We start from the raw sequence: 19,206 nt of genomic DNA, 5'->3' as shown, positions 1-19,206 counted from the left end.
GGGTGGAGTGGGTAAGGGCTCTCCCAGACATTGGGGGATGTCCTCTGAATTGTCTATCATGTGGTGAAGACTAAATCAGGATGATGCCCATGATAGGAAGGGAGGATGCACAGTAGGAAAAAAGGGCCAATCGGGAATTAAGGCAGGTGACGACTCATATCAGATAGGGTCTGGCAGCCTGACTCGCTGAGGAAGCGAATCTCTGCTCTGGCATGATTAATACCTTTACACACATCTGTCTTCATTCTCTCAAACGGTAAGCTCATTGGGATGGAAAATGAAAGCTTGAGAAAGATAAATCGCACCTACCTGGATCAGAGACAAATCCTCAAGCTGTAACCTGAAGAGGTAGTTTCTACAAAACACAAAAGGAGAGGAGTTTTAATTTTAATAGATTCAAAATATTACAGGTCATCAAAATTATGAGAACAAGGCAAAACAAAGCAATGATTTGGGGCTTTCCAAGAATGCGTATGGCACAGTTGTCCTCACACCTCACAATTCAGAGAGGCATTCAGTATGTCAGCAGGTTTGAGATTGGCACATTTGAGATTGGCAAGAGAGTTAAGGAATAAGGTGCGTGCGTGTGTGTGTGTGTGTGTGTGACTACAGTGAATCTCAGTTATTAATGGACTCTCTTGATCCATGTGGAATGGACCAAAGGACACAGGCAGTCGATTCTGAAATTGAGTTTAAGTAAGAGAATACAAACCCATTCTATGAGTCTTCATTCTTATGGATCACCTACATTCACCATGATTTATAGTTACAACACATCCTGCTTTGGAATTCAACCACAGTCTGAGTATTACAGTGTTCTGTCTTGCTGGATGCATTTGGTGTGTACAAGTTTAGAAGCATCAACTCGTCGGTCCACAATCAAGGGTGTGAAAGAGTCCCCTCTGGCTGCCCAAGTGTGAGGCAAGAAATCAGAGAAAAGGAAAGGATCTGTCCTGACAATGAAGGGGAAGAACAATGAAATATGCGGTGGCGATCAGCACAGCGGGGGGGCAGAACACAAACATCAGCCACATTAGGCTTTGGACTCTACTGCTGTAGGTTTAGAAACAAATTGGCCTCCTCCTGCGAGTTGCTTTGGCCTCTGACTCAAATCATGAATGCCCCCTTAATGAGGAGCTGGTGCAGGGAGAGCCACGCTCCAGGGACTATGGAGGAGAAAGTTAGCCCCAGTGTAAACAGTAATGGCAGGAGACCTGGCACCCAACAGACAGACCCTATGAAGGCACGAGTGCAGGACGGGTCTCTAAGAAGCTATTGTTTTGGGGAGCCTGAGTGGCTCGGTCCATTGAGCCTCTGACTTGATTTCAGCTCAAGTCATGATCCCAGGGTCCTGGGATGGAGCCCCATGTCTGGCTCGATGCTGAGCATGGCGCCTGCTTAAGATCTCCCTCTCTCTCCTCTTCCCCTCTCCCCTGCTCTCACTCTCTGTTCATATATATATATATATATATATATATATATATATATATATATATATAATTTAAAAAAGAAGCTATCATTTTACATAATGGGCTGGCCCGACCAAGGTTATTTCCATGGAACTAAGAGATTAACAGGTTTCTCAACACCAGCAAGAAACTCAAGTAGATTATTTTCACTATTTGGAGAGATGGGTAGATGTCTGAAGTGGACACATGCTGTCCTAGTGGAAGTGGTAAGTGATGGCCAAGGCAGGACAATGGGCATGACCTTGAGAGGACCAAGAAGCATCCCTACTGAGCAGCCAGACATGGGAAGACAAAGCCAATAGAGAGACTGAGGGCTAGTAGCCTGTGCGTGCACACCGTTTGGAACAAGCAAAAGGATGAGCTCACTGGCAGAGCTGTCTCGGCGTCCCCGGCATCACCCCTTGGTCACTCTGCCATCTTAGAGTCTGCCCCCCACCGCCATCTTGCACGGCGCCACCGCCATCTTGCACGGCGTGGAAGTTGCCTCCTCCAAACCACTTAAGTGGCCTCTTCAGCACACCCTTTCCAACATCCAATTTAACCTATGAAATAATGCCAGAGAAGCTCCCAGAAAACACTGCGTGGCCCAGGCCACCTCCGCCACAAGGCCATTTGGGGAACACTTGCCCTCTCTTTTATGGCAGATGGATCAGAGCCCTCCGCGCAGACCCAGATTAAGAATGACTTTGACAAGGCAGTGCGACAACAGGTCTATTTTTATTTAGTCGGGCAGCATGCGGAGGCCAGGTTTCCACCAGAAACATCTCCCTGCAGGGGGAGGAATGGGAGCCCAGCACGCGCAGAAGAGGGCAGTTGAGCTGCCTAGGAAACACCACTGGAGGCTGCTAGCATTTGAAGATTTGCCATCCTTCACCCGATGTGACACAGAGGCCGGTGTGACTCCTCCCAGGGAAGTTAGCAATCTAGACACACGCACAGATCAGTTTTCCAGATGAGAGGCTTACAAGTGGCACCACCAGCAATTACTGGCCACTCATCGCCTTCATGGGCACGATGGCTCCCTACCCTCACCCCCGGCTCCTAATTGGCTTCCTGCCTGCAGGATTCTGCCGGCCATCACCGCGCAGTGACCACGGGAGCCAGAAGGATACTTGTGCGAAAGCCAAAGCTGTGCCAGGACACAACCTTGTGAGGGAAGCTTAAGCACCCCATGCCTGGGTGCTCTCATCTGTAAAATGGGGCCCATACTCCTACCTACGCCCTGCGGCTGTAGCGAGGGTTACCTCCAAGGAAAGCACTGAGGATGGCTCCTGATCCACTGCAAGCAGTCGATCAATCGTGGCCACACGCAGACAGTTTATGGAAAATACTGAAATTTCCAGACCCATTGCAATTCTCAGCAGATTCCCCATTGCACAGGAAAGGAACGAGAGACGCTCTCCAGCCATTTCCGGTTTCCGGCGGAAGCCAGCCTGACTGTGCGTTCAGGTGCGTGGGGGCATTGTCTGCAGGGACAGTACAGCACTATTGGGTTTTCAGATTTATAGCGTCGTGGTTCTGGGACCCAGTCACCACATTCTTCCACTCACTAGCTCTTCTAAGAAAGACTTTTTCTGTAAATATTTCCAGTAAAAGAAATTGTTCATATTTTTAGTCAATTAATTACCTAAGGGGTCTGATGAGGTTGAAAGGCCACCTCTCAAGCCTCTCATAAACCCACCCCCATCTCTCTCTCTCTCTCTCTCTCTCACCCACCCACACACACATACACACCCACATCTAAATCTGGGAACTTTCTAGAAAGGCACTTCTCATACACAACGAGCTGGAAGTGCCTTCACACCACTGAGGAAAGAAGATGGTGGTGTCCACATGTTCCGTAGAGCTCCGGGCAGGACAACTGGAGAGAAAAGTTCAAAGTCCTCCATTTTGGGTCGGAGGACATACAGAGAATATTCTCGGAAACCCCTCAGTGCCCTTTTCAGGTGCTGTCCACGAGGGAAGGGTTATAGCATGAATGTTTGGATCTCCCCCAAATTCTTATGTTGAAACCCTAACCCCCAAAGGGGATGGTGTTAGAAGGCAAAGCTTTGGGGAGGTGATTAGGTCATGAGGATGGCCGCCCTCGTACAAGAAGCTCCAGAAATGCTTCACCTCTTCGACCATGTGAGGGCACAGGGAGACAGTGGCCAATCTGTAACCCAGAACCCAGCCATGCTCCCTGACCTTGGACTTCCATCCTCTAGAACCAGGAGATATAAATCTCTGCTGTTTATAAGCCACCCAAGTCTGTAGAGTTCTGTTCTAGTGGCCCCAACAGACCAAGACAGGAAGACACGGACTTATGATAAGAAACATGCCATGTTCTCGGGCCACATCTCCCCAAGCAAAAACTTAACTCTGCTGAGGATCCTTTTTCTGCCTGGCACGTCCCAGTACACAAAGGTGCCCCTCCCTGCCCCACCATTGCTAGTGAATTTCAACCCTGTACTTTTACTCCCCTGAATACCTGAGAGCTGTGGTGCCCTCACAACCATTTCATCAGCGATAAATCAGGGTGCTGGAGACATTCAACAGGTGAACAGAGAGGAAGGGGACAGAGAAAGAGCCACAGTGCTCAGGCTACCCATGCCAGCACCCCAGGGAAGAGAAGAATCAAAGGAGACTGAAACGTTTCCTTTGGTATGTTCTAGGTTACAAGATGCAAACTGGTGATTTTTAAAACCATCCTCTGTTTTTTTTTTAACCTAAAAAAAAAACCCAAAGAACAGAGGATCCAAGAATTCTAAAGCTGCGCCATCCTTAGAGTGTATCTACCTTCAATCTGTCCATGAGGAAACTTCTGCAAATAAAGAGGTGCAGGGTGATTTATTCAAGACTATTAGGATCAGATAAAGTCCCAACATTAGAATCAGAACCTCTCGGACCATGCTGTCCCTTGGCCCCTGTGCCACACGGCTTCACCAGTCATCCCATGTCACTTTCCGAGTTTCATGGGCACACCCCCCCAACACACGCACATACACAGAAACACACAGTAATAGTTCTTAGAGTACAACTATTTTATGTCTTCATTGTTCATTCGCAGGCACATTTACGTATCATTTTGAGACCATTCTGGTCTTAACACTACTAATGGCTGTCTTTTGATTCTAGGTAATTGATTCTCACCCCTGGGACTCATTTCTGACTGTGACATATGTCTCCCCATTAAGCGAACATGTCAACCCTACTGGTCTGGCTCATTAAATGGTGTCTCCTTTCTCCCTCCTTATTTCTCACAGTTTTTTTCCTGAAACTGCCTGCCCATACTTTTTTTTTTTTAACTTTTTTAATGTTTATTCATTTTTGAGAGACAGAGCATGAGTAGGAGAGGGGCAGAGAGGGAGGGAGACACAGCATCCGAAGCAGGCTCCAGGCTCTGAGCTGTCAGCCCAGAGCCCGATGCGGGGCTCAAACCCACGAGCCATGAGATCGTGACCTGAGCTGAAGTTGGATGCTTAACCGACTGAGCCACCCAGGCACCCCTGCCCATACTTAAGAGTGCCCATGTTTCTTCATTTATAACATGAGAGAGCTAAACTATACCATCTGTCAGTATTTTTAAGTAACACAAATCCCTAAAAGACTGTAACCCTTTTCAGATATGAAATGGCCAAGGGAGTTGAATGAATTTGTGACCAATCGAATAAAAGACTTGCCACCCTGACGTATTTCAACAAATTCCTGAGAAATACTTTGAGTGTTTTTTATTTTTTTGCAACCAAGTACCATATTGCAAAATAATTTTAAATAAAAACTCAGCATGTAAAAGAGGAAGGATAGTTCTTCATTAATGAAAATTCATCCAACAAAGTACTCACACATAATATTTGTTCATCATAGTTGATTAAAGTGACTTAAAATTTTTGAAACTAGAATTACGGGAAATATGTATTGATAACCTTGTACAACCTTTGTGGCGGTTGGTCGGTTACATTTTTGTTGTTACTTTTTGTTTGATTTCGGAGACAAAGAATTGGTAAGGGCTTACAAATATTTGTTGAATGATTGTGATCTACACAAAATCCAGGTAGGCAACTTAATGCCTTCTTGGACCTTTCCATATTAGAAATATATAATATGACACATCTCAGTATTCACTTTCTCTATCATGATTTTCAACGATTTTTAAAATGTTTTTAAGAAATGAAATATAAATGAAACATTTGTGGAATTCCCCAATCACCTCCCTGGAACTTGAGAATCTGACAAAACACAGTGTGGATTCTACTATTCTCAAATGCCTTTCCTCAAACTATTCGGTTCCAAGTATAGCTACTTGTCCATTTTTGCTACTGGACAAATTCCAACACAGCTAGCAACAAGAGGGACCCGAAATCTCCCAAGACAGCTTGATCCATCACAGTTTGGGTCAGCGACCTACGAAGCTAAAGATTACAAAAAGAAAGAAAATCTTCTAAAAGGAATAAAAAATTGATATTCCCAGATGTTGGGCCACTCACACACTAAAGCAAGATCTATGGTCCTCTGTAAGTGGCTGTTCTCCGGGGCATTCCAGAAGGGGCAACCACTTTATCTTGCACTCGTGAGCACACCGAGGAGGGAAAACAATATATGTGAGGTTCACGAGAAAGGCTACCAACCTTTCCAACATGAAGGGGTAATGATTCTGGCATCCAGCCAACAGGGAATGCTAACCAAATGTTTCATATCGGGTCAGTTTCTCTAGGAGGGCAAAGCTCTGAGCAACCCAAAGCATTTAAGTGGTCTCATTCATCATCATAACACCCTGGGAGATGTAAATAGGTAGTAATAAGGAATATTACCATTCTACAGGGACAAAGGCAGTGGTGCAACAGGTTAAGGGATTAGAATTTTTTAGAATGCATCAGTGGTACAGCTTAGGAGAACTAGTCTGTATTTCCATTCCCCGCCCCCCCCCATTCCAGAAGTACCAAGCAAGAGTTTACCACGCTGGAAAGGTTCACTTTTACGATGATAGTAAATGAAAGTATGCGTTTTTCTTCCCTTGGTATGGATCTCCTTTTTTTTTTTTTTTTCAAATGTCTTGGAATAAAATTTGACATTGCTCATTCACATGTAATAACCGTATTACTTTGAGGAGTAATAATGTATGAGGGATACATAGATCCAACAGACTGAATAATTCAAATCACAAAGCCATTAAATTTGGCAGACACAACTTGACAGTTTCCCCACTAGACATCTGAACGCGTTTTCTCCCTCCTCACTGGAGTTGATTTCTTATTGATTGTAGGATTGCATAACCCATTCCCGCGTCCTATCATATCCCCCAGTGGCCTATTAGCAACAAATCACTAAGCACAACAACATATCCTCTGAGGGAGCAGTGCGGGCCGTAATAGACGAAGTTCATTTGTGTCTTCATGTAAAGTAATAAAATTCAGCCAGCATTAAAGAAAAGGTTGAGCCATCATGAGCATATTAACTAAATGACTCATTTTATCTAGAGACACTATAAAACTTAACTCTGACCTCCATTAATTATGAAAGACACAGGTGTTTTAAAATGACATTCTCTTAGAATAACTCAATTGGTCTCTGATGAATATAGCTATAAAATCAAAGAGGAAAACTCCAGGTTCTTATTGAACACGGAAGTTAGAGGCTTGCTCATAACGGAGGAGGAGAAGGCCAAATAATTAAGACAGACAGATACGCATTTGGCACAAAAAGAAAATGGAGACAGAACAGCAAGCTAATCTATCAAATGTGTTTTGAACAATGGGGGTAGTGACTTCTCTTTCTGTTTAACAGAAGTTCAGACCGCGGTCGATCATGAAACCATATGAACACAAAACACACGCTGTGGAGCAGCTATCACCATGTGAGTAAATCTGAGAGCTGACGTCAACTGAAAGGCCAGTCTCACCTGTACCTGGGTCAGCTTCTTCCTACCCGATTTCTCTTTGCTGCGGGACTCCCCCGTCATCAATAGGCGACTGCGCAGAGCTTGAAATAGCCACGCCCTCCATCACACCCACATTTTCCACTGCACTGACAGATTTGAATATTAAAATGTAAGTTTCTGATTTTGAAACTAAGGAAAAGTAACACCTGTATCCTTTAAGGCACAAGATGTTTCTATAAAAAATTATTTTAATGATCTGAATGTCAGTATTTAATGTATCAATCATATCAGTAACGTCAAAGCATCTGAAGATTTAATTTCATCCTGGAACCAATTCTGTAATTGCTGTTCCAGAGATTTTCATGATGCTGGTTGACTCCAAACGGATTCCAGGAGCCTTTGTTTTTTCTGCGGTTATAACCATTCCAACCATATCTCTTTCTTATGTTTTATCCACAAGTTTTGGGGCATTTAATTAATTTTTTGAATTACCAAACTATTACAAATAGATAACAACTATTTAGTTGGATCACATTTAGATCATAGTTTGTGAATAATACAGTCATGCTTATAAGCTACCTCTTCAGTCAAAATCTTTGCTACCCTCCTCTAAAATCATGACTATATGTACTTTGGGCTATGAAAATTTTAAGATAATTTTGATTTTATTATTGTTGGTATTACCATATGTGTCCAGTACAAACTCCCCCAAAATTGTATTGGCTTCTATTATCCCATTCCTTATCCCCAAAAAGTTATTTCAAATCTTTCCAAAGTCTTGGTTATTAAAAATGATCCAAAAGAACACATCAGAACCAGGAATAAATCATTTTAATAGCACTCTTGTATGTTTAGACACCAAGATTGAAAGGCACAGAAATAGATGGAGAGCTTCTTGCTTTTGCAAGTAAAATAAAATCACAAAGATGAATTCTGAATGGGGTGCAGTGATTAAGACCAACGCTGTTAGCAAACTGCAGCGATATAAAACCAGAAAAACCTTTTCCCATAAGCACATCTAGGGTCATAGTTATTAGTCAATATTGTTAATAATCACACCGATAATTTAAATTTTACTATGCTCTAAATATTACTTGCTTTGAGGATTACAGACGATGACTTTTACTGCTCCAGATTTAACTCACAACTTCTGCTTTTGTGGGTCCGCTGGGTATTTGACTTGTTCCCTCCTATTTTTCAGTTAATAGAGATCATATTTCATTTGAAAAAATACCAAGTGACCTATCATAGGATTCCTTTAACCCTGTTTTCTTAGGAATGTCCACTCCTCAAGTGATCTCCATATACAATTCTTTTTCTGGGTTAGCTTCAGAGTTAGCAAAAGCCGAGCTGTTTTGTGTTTGTTTCAGTTTTGTTTTCGTGGATCTTCAAATAATCAAAGAATTGCAGCTCAGTCCCCACATGCTCAGGGCTAGCTACGGCCATCACAGCAAGCCACACTCCCGAGTCTTGCTCCAAATCTCCCCTTTGACTCTTGCCCTCTACCTTTCCATCTGGGGTCACCATCAATCAGTGTCAAACTCAGCTCTGAAATATATCTCAAATCTCTCCTCCCCATTTCCACCATCACTGCCTAAGTGTAAGTTCTTTCTACTGTCACCTGATCCACAGCCCCCAAGTGCTGTTCCTATCTCCAAATTGTTCAAATTCGAGCAGACTCTGCACACAATATGGAAGAAATATCTTCTTCAATGCAAATCTGAGCGTATAAATAGGCAGACTGAAAAATCTCCCAAGCTCCTAATGCCTTTAGCAGAAGCTCTCAAATTTGCCAGGCCAGGAGATCATCAGAAACTTGATTGAAGCAAAGATTCCAACGTTACTTCCATAAAGTCTAACGCTGATGAGCTGGAGAGGCCTGGGCATCTGTGCTCTTGTGAGGCCTCTTAGGCAACTCTCATGACGGCCAGATTTGGAATCACTGGTCTGGAAGATTAAGTCCACTCTGTGCCACAATCTGACCCCACCTAAAGCTCCTGCTTCACCTGCAATAACTTCCCCCCTCAGCCAACTGGTCACCAACTGGTCCAGTCAAGCTTAACTCTTCTCAGCCTCATCGGGATCTCGGACTTTCCCCGAGGTATGGTCTTTCTGGCAAGAAGACTCTTCCATCTGCCAGACTCGTAATGCATCTCCAAGGCTCACTTGAAAAAGCACCTTCTCCATGCACCATGTTCACCCCCCAAAACCGTCATGTTTCTTTTTTCTTAGGGTTTCTACAGCCCTTTACCCAGGCTTCCCTGGGAGAATTTAATTGCTTGTGTTCCCCCCACAACTGTTAGGTCAAGAGTCAGCAAACTTGTCTTTAAGGGCCAGACAGCAAATGCTTTGCCTTCATGGATGGTCTCAGTTGATACAACTCATCTCTGTAGGTAAAGTTCAAAAGCAGCCCTAGGAAATATGCAACTGAATGGGTGTGGCTGTGCCCCAGGAAAACTTTATTTACAAAAACAGGAGACCAACGACGGAGCCTCAGCTTGCCAACCGGGCACTAGGTTTGTGCCAGGCTACGAAGTCTTCGTCAGGTAGAGACTAGGCTTCGTCTTTGTTTCCCCAGTGCCTTAGATACTTCCTGGCATAAAGTAGGTTCCATAAATATTTGATGAATGAAGAGTCATGAAAGGTAACTAAGTGAACTAATAAACTCTGATGGACCCTATGTGGGACTGGCTGGGAGCAAAGCTCTCAACGCTCCAACACCGTATAGCACACCTATACACCCAAAGTAAAGAGGCTGATTAATTTTTATTACACTGCTTTGTTGACTCATTCATGCATTTTGGGAAAAAAAGGACTTTATAACTAAATAAATAACTATGCCGCTAGACTTATCTGCTCACCAGTTCCAGCAGAGAAGGAAAGTGTAGAGATTATTCTGTTTTTTACAACAGCAAAAGGAACACAGTGTGCAGAAGTCTTTCCCCCAAGAGTTTCTGTAGACCACCTGTTTGTTAAAAGCTCACACTCCTGGACCCTTTCCAGCTCACTGAATCAGCAGAGCTGGGAACAGGGGACAGAGGAAACTTCACTTTGAATGAACACTTTGGGTGAACACACCCCCGCCCCCGGGGTACTTAGGTACGCTGATGTCTGGCAAATACTGGACAAAAGGTAACAAAGCCAGCAGAAAAGGAGTGGGGCTTTTTAACACAGCTCAGGTTAATTAACCAAATGGACCCTATTGGAAGATTAATAGGTATGAGAAGGAGGAAGATAGGCAAAGAGAATCCTAAGAGAAACGCACATCTATAAATCGAGTGCCAACACTGAGAAGGAAAATGACAGAGAAGAGAAAATATTTAAATGATAAACTAACAGCTGAATAAAAAATTCCAGACCACGAGCAGGAATGAAAAGCACCATCCTTTTTTTTTTTTCATCACCTGCTATTTTTCCTAAATCATAATTAATATAAATACAATGTAAACATCATTGCTACCCTGGGATTCTTTGCACTACGGGGGTCTATTGCTTTTGGATTCACTCCTAACTGCTGACTTGATTCCACTCACAGAAGTTACCTTCAATTGTGTATACTTGACTACAATGTATCCTTTGGAAAACAGAAGTTGTGGCTACTGGAAGCAGAATTGCCCATCTTATAAAAAATCTCCATTTTTCCTTTTAATCATACATTGCTTCCAAGAGATTAATTCTAAGGTAAAACTTTAAAATAAAAATAGCAATGATGAATAACCACCACCAAAAAAAAAAAGAGTGAATAACATTGGTTCAATTTAAAAAAAAATGATTTTATGTGAATCTAATATGCAGCTCTTTGTTCAGATTCAGCGACAAAATCATTTTGAAAGGAGGAACTTCTTCTAATTAAATAGAAGTCTGCCCGTGCATTCAATTGTGATCTTATGGGAACATATGCTTTGAATACTTAAAGCAAATTCCGCGCCACCATAACAAAAGCAAGTTCATCTTTCCTTTTTATCTTTATTTTTGCAGATTCAAACCAGGGGCAAAACAATGCTTGAAAACAACACACTAGAATTTTTCAAGACTAGTTTTTGTGACTGTGATGAATGAAGGTCAAGCTATGCCTTGGAAGCCCGAAGGTCTTAGTTTTAGTTTTTGTTTTCGGTAATAAACATGCTGATTAGAAATCTATAGTACCCGTTATAGAAACATGCATACGGAAATATCTTCCCCTCTGTGGAGACAGTTCACTGACTGTAATTGCAAAGCAAAGGGCTCCCTGCAAGGCGCAAGACTCGGGGCTGGTCCCCAAGTCCGGGGCAAGAAGGCTCGTGCATTCCCATTTACCCTTCCTCTTGATATCTCCATAACGTTCCCATTTTGTAATGTAACTTCAATAGAATTAAAATTCTTTTATTAAAATAAAATTTAAATTTAAATTTAAATATTCAATAGAAATAAAATTAAAATTAAAAGTGAAACCACCCAGCAAATGGCTTTACAATGCTGAGTGCTAACTCTAAGAAAACAGAAAGAAAAATTTGAAATTTCCAAGGTCATGAATCGTTGTATTTGTCATCAAATTTGATTGCTACCTGACCCAAGCATTGAGTCTATGGGCTTCAGCCCCACCACCTTCATCACCAACAGAGGGCTGGGCCTCCCTCACTCAAAGGCACTCATGTGAAATTTTACGGGTGAGTGTTTTTACTAAAACATCATAGGTTATAGACTCTGCCTTTCAATTTATATACTTCTATTACACTGAAGCTGGTTAGAGAACAGTAAGGTGATCAGACATCCACTGAAAGACCAAGAAACACACAAAAAGAATGGAAGGAAACTCACATTCTCTTTGGTGAGAGACTCTTTCCGTTATGATTCTATGGCTTTATGCTTCCTAAGAATATGGCTAATTTGCAGATGCCCTGATTATTATCTGTTCATAATCGAACAGTGCATTGTATGCGAACCAAGTTAGCTGCCATTGGGAATAACATTTGAATTTAGCACAGAATCACCTGTAGTCCTTCCAGTGAACCCGAAACACTAAAGACAGACAGATTGATTTGGAGAATAAAAGTATAATCATCTTCTTACATCTAGTTTTACAATCCTATCTGCCACAAAACTTACACTTGTATCAACTTTGTGAACTGTTACTAGTACCAATAAAGTACCAATATTTTTTACTTTATCTATACAAAATCTACACCAGGACATATTTCTTCACTTTGGAGTTTTTCTTCTTATATATAAAATATCATGAGAATGGCTTTTTGTAGGTTTTTAGACAAAGATGTATATAAACCATTCATAAAATATTACCCCAATCGTATAAGGAAATAGAAATCAAATAGCGTGGGGCAATAATTGAAAAGTTTAGCTGTGATTATTTCTGAAATTGTGTTTCTTTCTTTATGCTTTAACTGCATTTTCCACATCTTCTGAAATGCAAATGCCTCAGCCTCATCTTTGAAAACACAAATATTATTTTAATTTTTAAAGAGCCTTGGGTAAAACAGGATACGAATGCCAATGCTTTCAAAATAGCATAAAAGATAACGTGCATCTTGGAAATAATAAATTCAGGGATCTTTCCAGAAGTTCCGCGAATTCAAGAATGCAGGAACCTTCTGGCACCACATAACCACAAATCGCTTAAAGAGAGGTTTTCTCCTTGCAGCACAATGAACTTCCTTTTTGTGATGAGCAACAAAGAATCTTTAACTGAATTCAATTTCAGGAACATAAAGCATCACTGACATAAAGTGAAACCAGCCAGTAAATGGCTTTACAATGTTGAGTGCTAACTCTAAGAAAACAGAAAGCCTATCACTGTATTTTTTTTCCACCACTCATATTTAAACCATTACAAATGTCCTAAATATGCACCTGCTCTCTAAACTTCTTTTGCTCTGTCAAGCCCTCCCAAGCAGGAAGCTGAGGGCTGGCTTATTTTTAAAATGTTATAGCTGGCTCACACACCCTCTCAAGCTTTCTGAGCCTAATCCCACCACCCAAGTTTCCTAGTAAAATTCCTATTCTCCTCGCTCAGCGATGTCTGCCTGAAGCGCACACGCACACATATGCCGAAACCCGGAGACTTCCGCAGTCACCGTCCCGCTGCATGCTTACTGCGTGCCTGGTGCTGTGACAATCGCTTTTCATGGATTATTTTATTTAATCCTGGCAACAGCTGACAGGGGTAGGAATAATTATATCGATTCTAAACATGAGAAAATTAGATTTCTAACGCTGGCTCCAAGATCACGCAGCTGAGCAAGTCCATTCTATGTCTTTCCTTCTTTCTTGACTTGTTTATCGAATGTCTCTGGCACCCAGGGTGCTGCTCTAGAACGGAAAATATAGCCCGTGTTCCTGGGGTCGCTTATCTGAAATTCAAATTCAACTGTGCCTCCTGGACTTGGACGTGCTGAAGTGTACTGGTCCTTTTGCTCCTGGTGACCACGACGTACCGTGCGCCAGGGTGACTCAGTGGCTAGTCTGATCCCGGTGTGGCTGGGCTGGGATGTGGTGACAGGAGATGGCAGCAGACGTTGAGGGACCCCAGGAAGGATACCTCTAGGGACAGGCATCCCTGGGGACAATTCCCAGGAGCTGTCTCCCACCTGGGCAGGACCACGAGCTAGCTCTTCCCAATGCCAATTTGCTCGGTGGCTCCTCACATCCAGGAGGAGAACCCGTGTCATTGGCCAAAAGCCAAACGCCTGCGATGCGTGTGCCCGTGTGCCATGCCGCCCCACTCATGCGGCACCAGAAACAGCAGAGACTCTTCCCCGTCTCCTTTGCCAAAGTTCTTCAGGGTCGAATGGAGCATCCGAGACCCAGCGGTACCGACGGAGGTATTTGTACCTGGTGCCGCCCGGCAGGCATCGCCTTCCCCTCTGGCTAAGGGCGAGGGTTAGCTGTGCCACTCTCTTGTGTCCTTGGAATAAATCTGCTTTGAACCCAACCCATCTTCCCCGGAGGGTCCTCCCGGATGCAGAGGAGGACATTTATGAACCAAATCCTCAGAGCAGATATGTTCCATCCACACATGTGTTTGAGCTTCTGCCAAAGGAGAAACTGTGCCACATTCTAGGGAAGGAAAGAGAAGACAGGCACATCCTCCACCATCCGGTAAGTCAGTATTTGGTCGTGTGCCGGGGTGGGGGGGGGGGGGGGGGGGCTGACACCTGACAAAAAGTCACGCGGTAAGGGAAGAAATGAAGGCAGATGACAGGTGTGCTAACAGGACCACGCAGCGCAGGGGCTGGAAGCACTCGGGCCCAGGGGAGGACCCTGGAGCCAGATCTCCTCACGACGCCTCTGAGCTCACCAAGTAAGTTGGGGTGGGTGGGTAGCTGATGTTCCAGAGAAGCAAAGGAGTTTGTCACCAACTCCCCGGGGCAGGAAAGAGAACATTTTACAGTTGTGGGCAATTTAAATAACTCCACATGCCTGGACCACGAGAGAATGAAAAAGAGCAGAGTCCATGAGGGACATGGGACCACAAGGCAGAGGGCGTGTTGGGCAACACCCAAGGTGCCAGCATTTACCCAGTGGGGACTACTGAAGGGGGGCCTTGTAAAAAGATGATGTTGGCCAGGGTATGAAGAAAGAGGACAAAACCTGGAGGCCAGAGGGCCAATTAAAAACCCTTGCAACATAAGATCCAGGCTCCCAGTGAATACGCTTGATGGAAGTCGGCATCTGAAGTCCCCCATGGATTCCCAATGTGCTGAAGGAACTAAAAGTAGACCAAATAAGCCCAACCAATCCGTATTCACTGTCCGCTCAAAAATATCAAAAGGCATGCCGGTGACATGTTCAGTGCTAGGAACTAAGCCAATCTCCGTGTCCCCATGTAAAGTTATGGCCACACGTCTCAATGTCTTCAAGGGCTGGGTGGTGCACAAGGTTGCCTTGAGATCTGAGAGCAAAAGGAACGGTTCTAGAAACAATTCAGTGTTTATCTAGAGTATAAACCAGATTTAGCTTCACTCAGGTATACATGGAAACTGCACATCCTCTCTGTTGCTATGAAAGGTATGTTTTATAATCTAGTAAATCTGATACATCACTCCAGTGCCCAAAGTGGTTTCCTTGAGTTCCAGAGAGAGTCCAAATCTACCAACGGCTTCTTTCTTCAAAGTTAATATTTTTCCTAAGAGATAGGTATGTATAGGTATGTTTTAGAAATTACCCTCAAAATACGTGGGCAGGATAAATTATTTGAACGGAAGGATTCTGTCTGTTCTCTAAAGAAGCACTGGTAAATTTGAGGGAAACGACTCAAAGATCTGTTCTGATTGTGTTCTGAGAGCCTCGTCATCAGACTGCAACGTCGAATATTGACCTGGATCCAGGAGTTTGTGCACCTGAAGAGGGGAAATGTAACGGTTTCCTTGAATTCTCAATTGACTAGAAAATGGTCTAGTCAAGGTCACATTGGAATGGACATCCAAATCTCGACTCCAGAATTTTACTGAAGAATGTACCGACAAGTTACGAACATGGTTTCTGGAGTCAAAATGCCTGGGTCTGACATCTGGGTCCAGCTTTTATTAGACATCATAAATATGACCAGATTCAATCCCCTCATCTCTAACACAGGGACGTTGACAATACCTACCTCTCAGCTTTCACAGGAAAAAAAGTAGATGAATTCATGTGAGAACAGTTCCTGGCACACGGGGAGCACCCAATAAATGCTGCCATGCAAAGCAGTCATCATCTTATTATTAGTAGCATAGTCAACAGCCCCTTATGCCGTATTTCCTTCTTAGAAGAAGCGTTACTTAGCACTCATGAGCTACAGCAGAGAAGCTCACGTGTAACTGCACAGATGGAAAACGAAATCCAAAATTATCTGCGGTGGCAAAACGTAAGATCTCTCACCTTGCTCCTACAACAAGTTCTTTCTGTCCTGGGTCAAATGTTAACTGCGAGAAATCCACAGCATTCTTCGCTCTGAACTCCCGTAACCAGGGGCCAATTTCTAAACAGGAAAAAATAAATAAATAAAAAGATAAAAATGAATGATCTTTCCTCCGAGGACCACAAAAGGTGCACATCAGGTAGCAAACATGACATTGCAGAGAAGCTTGGAGGGCCCCCTGACGCGATCGTTCAGGGGCCACTGGCGGTTCCCATCAGAAAGTGACACAGTCCACACCGAGCTTGTGTAAAACAGAGACGGCAGCCACCCAATAAAGAGTGAGCATCAGCGCTTGGGTGTGATTTATAAGCCAGATGTGCATTTCCCTTTGGGCGCTGGGCTGGGCGGAAAACCACACAGCATTCACGCGCTTCACCCAGGGAAAACTGAACGCAAACAGAAGCACTTCCTGGGTGTCCTCCCTGGCAAGAATTGAAGACTTGAGGAAATCGCAAAGCCCTCCCTCGGACCCAGGACAAACCCAGGCGCACCATCTGCCTTCCTTCAAAGTGGACGCTTCATGTCCCTGCACTTTGGGTTTCCATCCTGGCCCCACGACCAGGCATGTTAAATACATTCAGCGCTTTCTAGATGTGAAATCTAGTTACTTCTAGTTCTCATTGGCATTTTTTTTTCCCCTAAGGGAAATCAGGAAATAGCCACTCTTCAGAGACAGGTGTTTCACAAGACTGTTAAGTCCTATGACATGGCCTCCAGCCTAGAGTCTGATTATTGTAACACGACAGCTCGGGAGAGGGACAGAATGCTGCTTCACGAGCCATTTTTGCAACTTTTGTGGGCACATTTCTGACACCAAAGAAAAAAAAAAAACACATGCTCAGTGAGTTGCCCTCTAGTTGTGCCTCACCTTATCGTTATTCCTGACACTTAGCCACGTTATCTGTCATTTTTTCTTGGATTTACTATTCTGAGTGATATCACACTGACTAAACAGGCACATGACAGATGCCACATCAACAAAGTTACAAAACAGATATAATATGGAAATATGCCCACATCCCATAACATGTCCCATACACAGGTCTTTGTTGATGTGATTGGGACGGATTATTTTCAAGAAAAGGCTCCGCCTGATAAATACAGCAATTTTCTACTATCAGTTATTGGGGAAAAGGCCATAAACCAGAAGTTCTCCACTGCATAAAGGAGACCAGGGTTGAGTTCTAGAGAGACCTGTCTTTGGGCTTTGAAACTGTAGTGTGCATCTTGATCCTTTTAAGAAGTTTGTTTCAATGTATTCATTTTACAGCCAAATCATTAAAAAAAAAAAAAATTACAGCAAAGTATGTACAAGGCCCTGGAGCTATAAAAACTTGTTAATGAACGGTCTGTTCCAGAAGCTCACAATCCAGTTAGGGGGCAAGCACTAGTATCTTCTTTAAGCAGAGTGTCTATGAATGCAAGGGCTTTACAGGCATTTGTAATGTTACAAGAAGTACTCACACATAGAAAGGAGTGGAGACTGGGATTCTCGGTAAAAGAAAGGAGAGATCTGACCACGTATTGACGGTGCAGACACGTTCTAGAGGAGCAGAGCTACGTGGGATGCCACGGTGCCCCCAGGGCCAGAATCGGTGCTGCCCACCTGCTTGCCCATCAGTTCTCCGTTCCTGGGAGACAGAGCCGAAGGCTCTTATGTCTGCAAAGCTCACCTGGGTGCCTGCGGCACACGGCGCAGGACTCTGAATGCGTGACGCACTGATCACTGTGTGGAATGGACGAGCAAGAATCAGTAAGTGATTTCAAGAGGAGAAGAATTAAAAATGAAAGGAAAGAGGGGAAAAAAGAGAAGAGGGAAAGGAAAAAGCAATGGTAATTCAAGAAACCACTGGGATGGTTAACTGAGGGCATATTTAAATATAGCTCACAGGTCAGCAAGTTCGGACATGGCTACATCTGTGATAGAGAGGCTTTGAAAAGTCCTCAGGCAAGTACTTGACACATCAAAGCAGGCATCTTAGGAATGTGAATGGGCGACTGGTGGGCAGGAAAGAGTAGAGAATGGGGGCAGGAATGTTAGCGTTTTAAAAGTACCACCAGGCACTTTAGGTAGTGGTTGTATGAATGCTGGTTATCAAAATGCAGGAGGAACAATGGTGGGGGTGTCCTAGGGGCCTGATACCTAACTGGAAGGCAACCAGCTGAAGATAACAAAATTGTTCCGACACAGAATTAAGCAGAAAACAATGTAGAGTGGCACACAGGCCTCAAGGGGTAAGGCCGGGTCTTGGAGAAAGATGATAGGTTCAGGTGAACTATGGAGAATGTCCTCTATGAAGAATGACCCGAGACATGGCGGAGCATGGCTACGACCCGGAAGTGCACGTAGAGCTGTTTTAATACAACAGCTTCATCACACAGAGAGGAACCTGATGAGGAGACCTGCCAGGACTGGAGTTCCAGGCTCTTGATTGCCCCTCCCAGGCTCTACGGACCAAAGCTCACAGCTGCCAGAGCTGAGCACATGTGTTGTACCCAAGGTGGTGACAACAAGCAGGTCGCAGGAGTCAAGAAGAGAGAGCCATGGGCTGACCTTTCTGTTAGAGGAGTGGAAATGTGAGCCACATGTAGGGAGAGAGGACATGAAAAGACATCAGAAGAAAATCACCTCCCGTGCATTAATCTCACCTCCCATGAGCTCCCAAGAGCTCACCTCCCATGCACCTCCCACCCACAGGAAGGGTGTGGCCAACAGGGACCAGGGTGAAGAGACATACTTCAGGTTTTGGCTCCTATGCTGAGCAACAGGAAGGGCTACACTACTTCCTGAAATGTCCTCCAATAATAGAAGGAGGGATGCAGATATGGAAAAGTAAGCTAACAACATATAGTGCCATCAAAATTGTTCCCTTTCCTTTATTTCAATTTCCAAAGAGCTGCCCCCTTGAAACAGCACATTTTTATGGTTAACATTAGATAAAAGTTGGATAATCTGCGCATTCTCTTCTTTTTTGATTTTCCTGGGC

General features: G+C 43.8%; 1 protein-coding gene across 5 annotated transcripts in view; it reads right to left on the bottom strand.

Moving 5' to 3' along the window:
* SEMA5A (semaphorin 5A) overlaps positions 1-19,206 on the bottom strand; it is a 472,280-nt gene that overhangs the window by 243,176 nt on the left and 209,898 nt on the right. For all 5 annotated transcript variants that reach the window (XM_053202211.1, XM_053202205.1, XM_053202198.1 and 2 more), the window contains 2 exons: positions 16,180-16,279; positions 310-355 (listed from right to left, as the gene is read on the bottom strand). In XM_053202211.1, the coding sequence (XP_053058186.1) occupies positions 310-355; positions 16,180-16,279 (146 nt within the window). The remainder of the gene's footprint in view (positions 1-309; positions 356-16,179; positions 16,280-19,206) is intronic.

The sequence above is a fragment of the Acinonyx jubatus genome, chromosome A1 (genome assembly GCF_027475565.1).
Source record: "Acinonyx jubatus isolate Ajub_Pintada_27869175 chromosome A1, VMU_Ajub_asm_v1.0, whole genome shotgun sequence".
Lineage (NCBI taxonomy): Eukaryota > Metazoa > Chordata > Mammalia > Carnivora > Felidae > Acinonyx > Acinonyx jubatus.
Note: the sequence above shows the minus strand (reverse complement) of the source record. Positions and strands in the feature narration are given on the sequence as shown.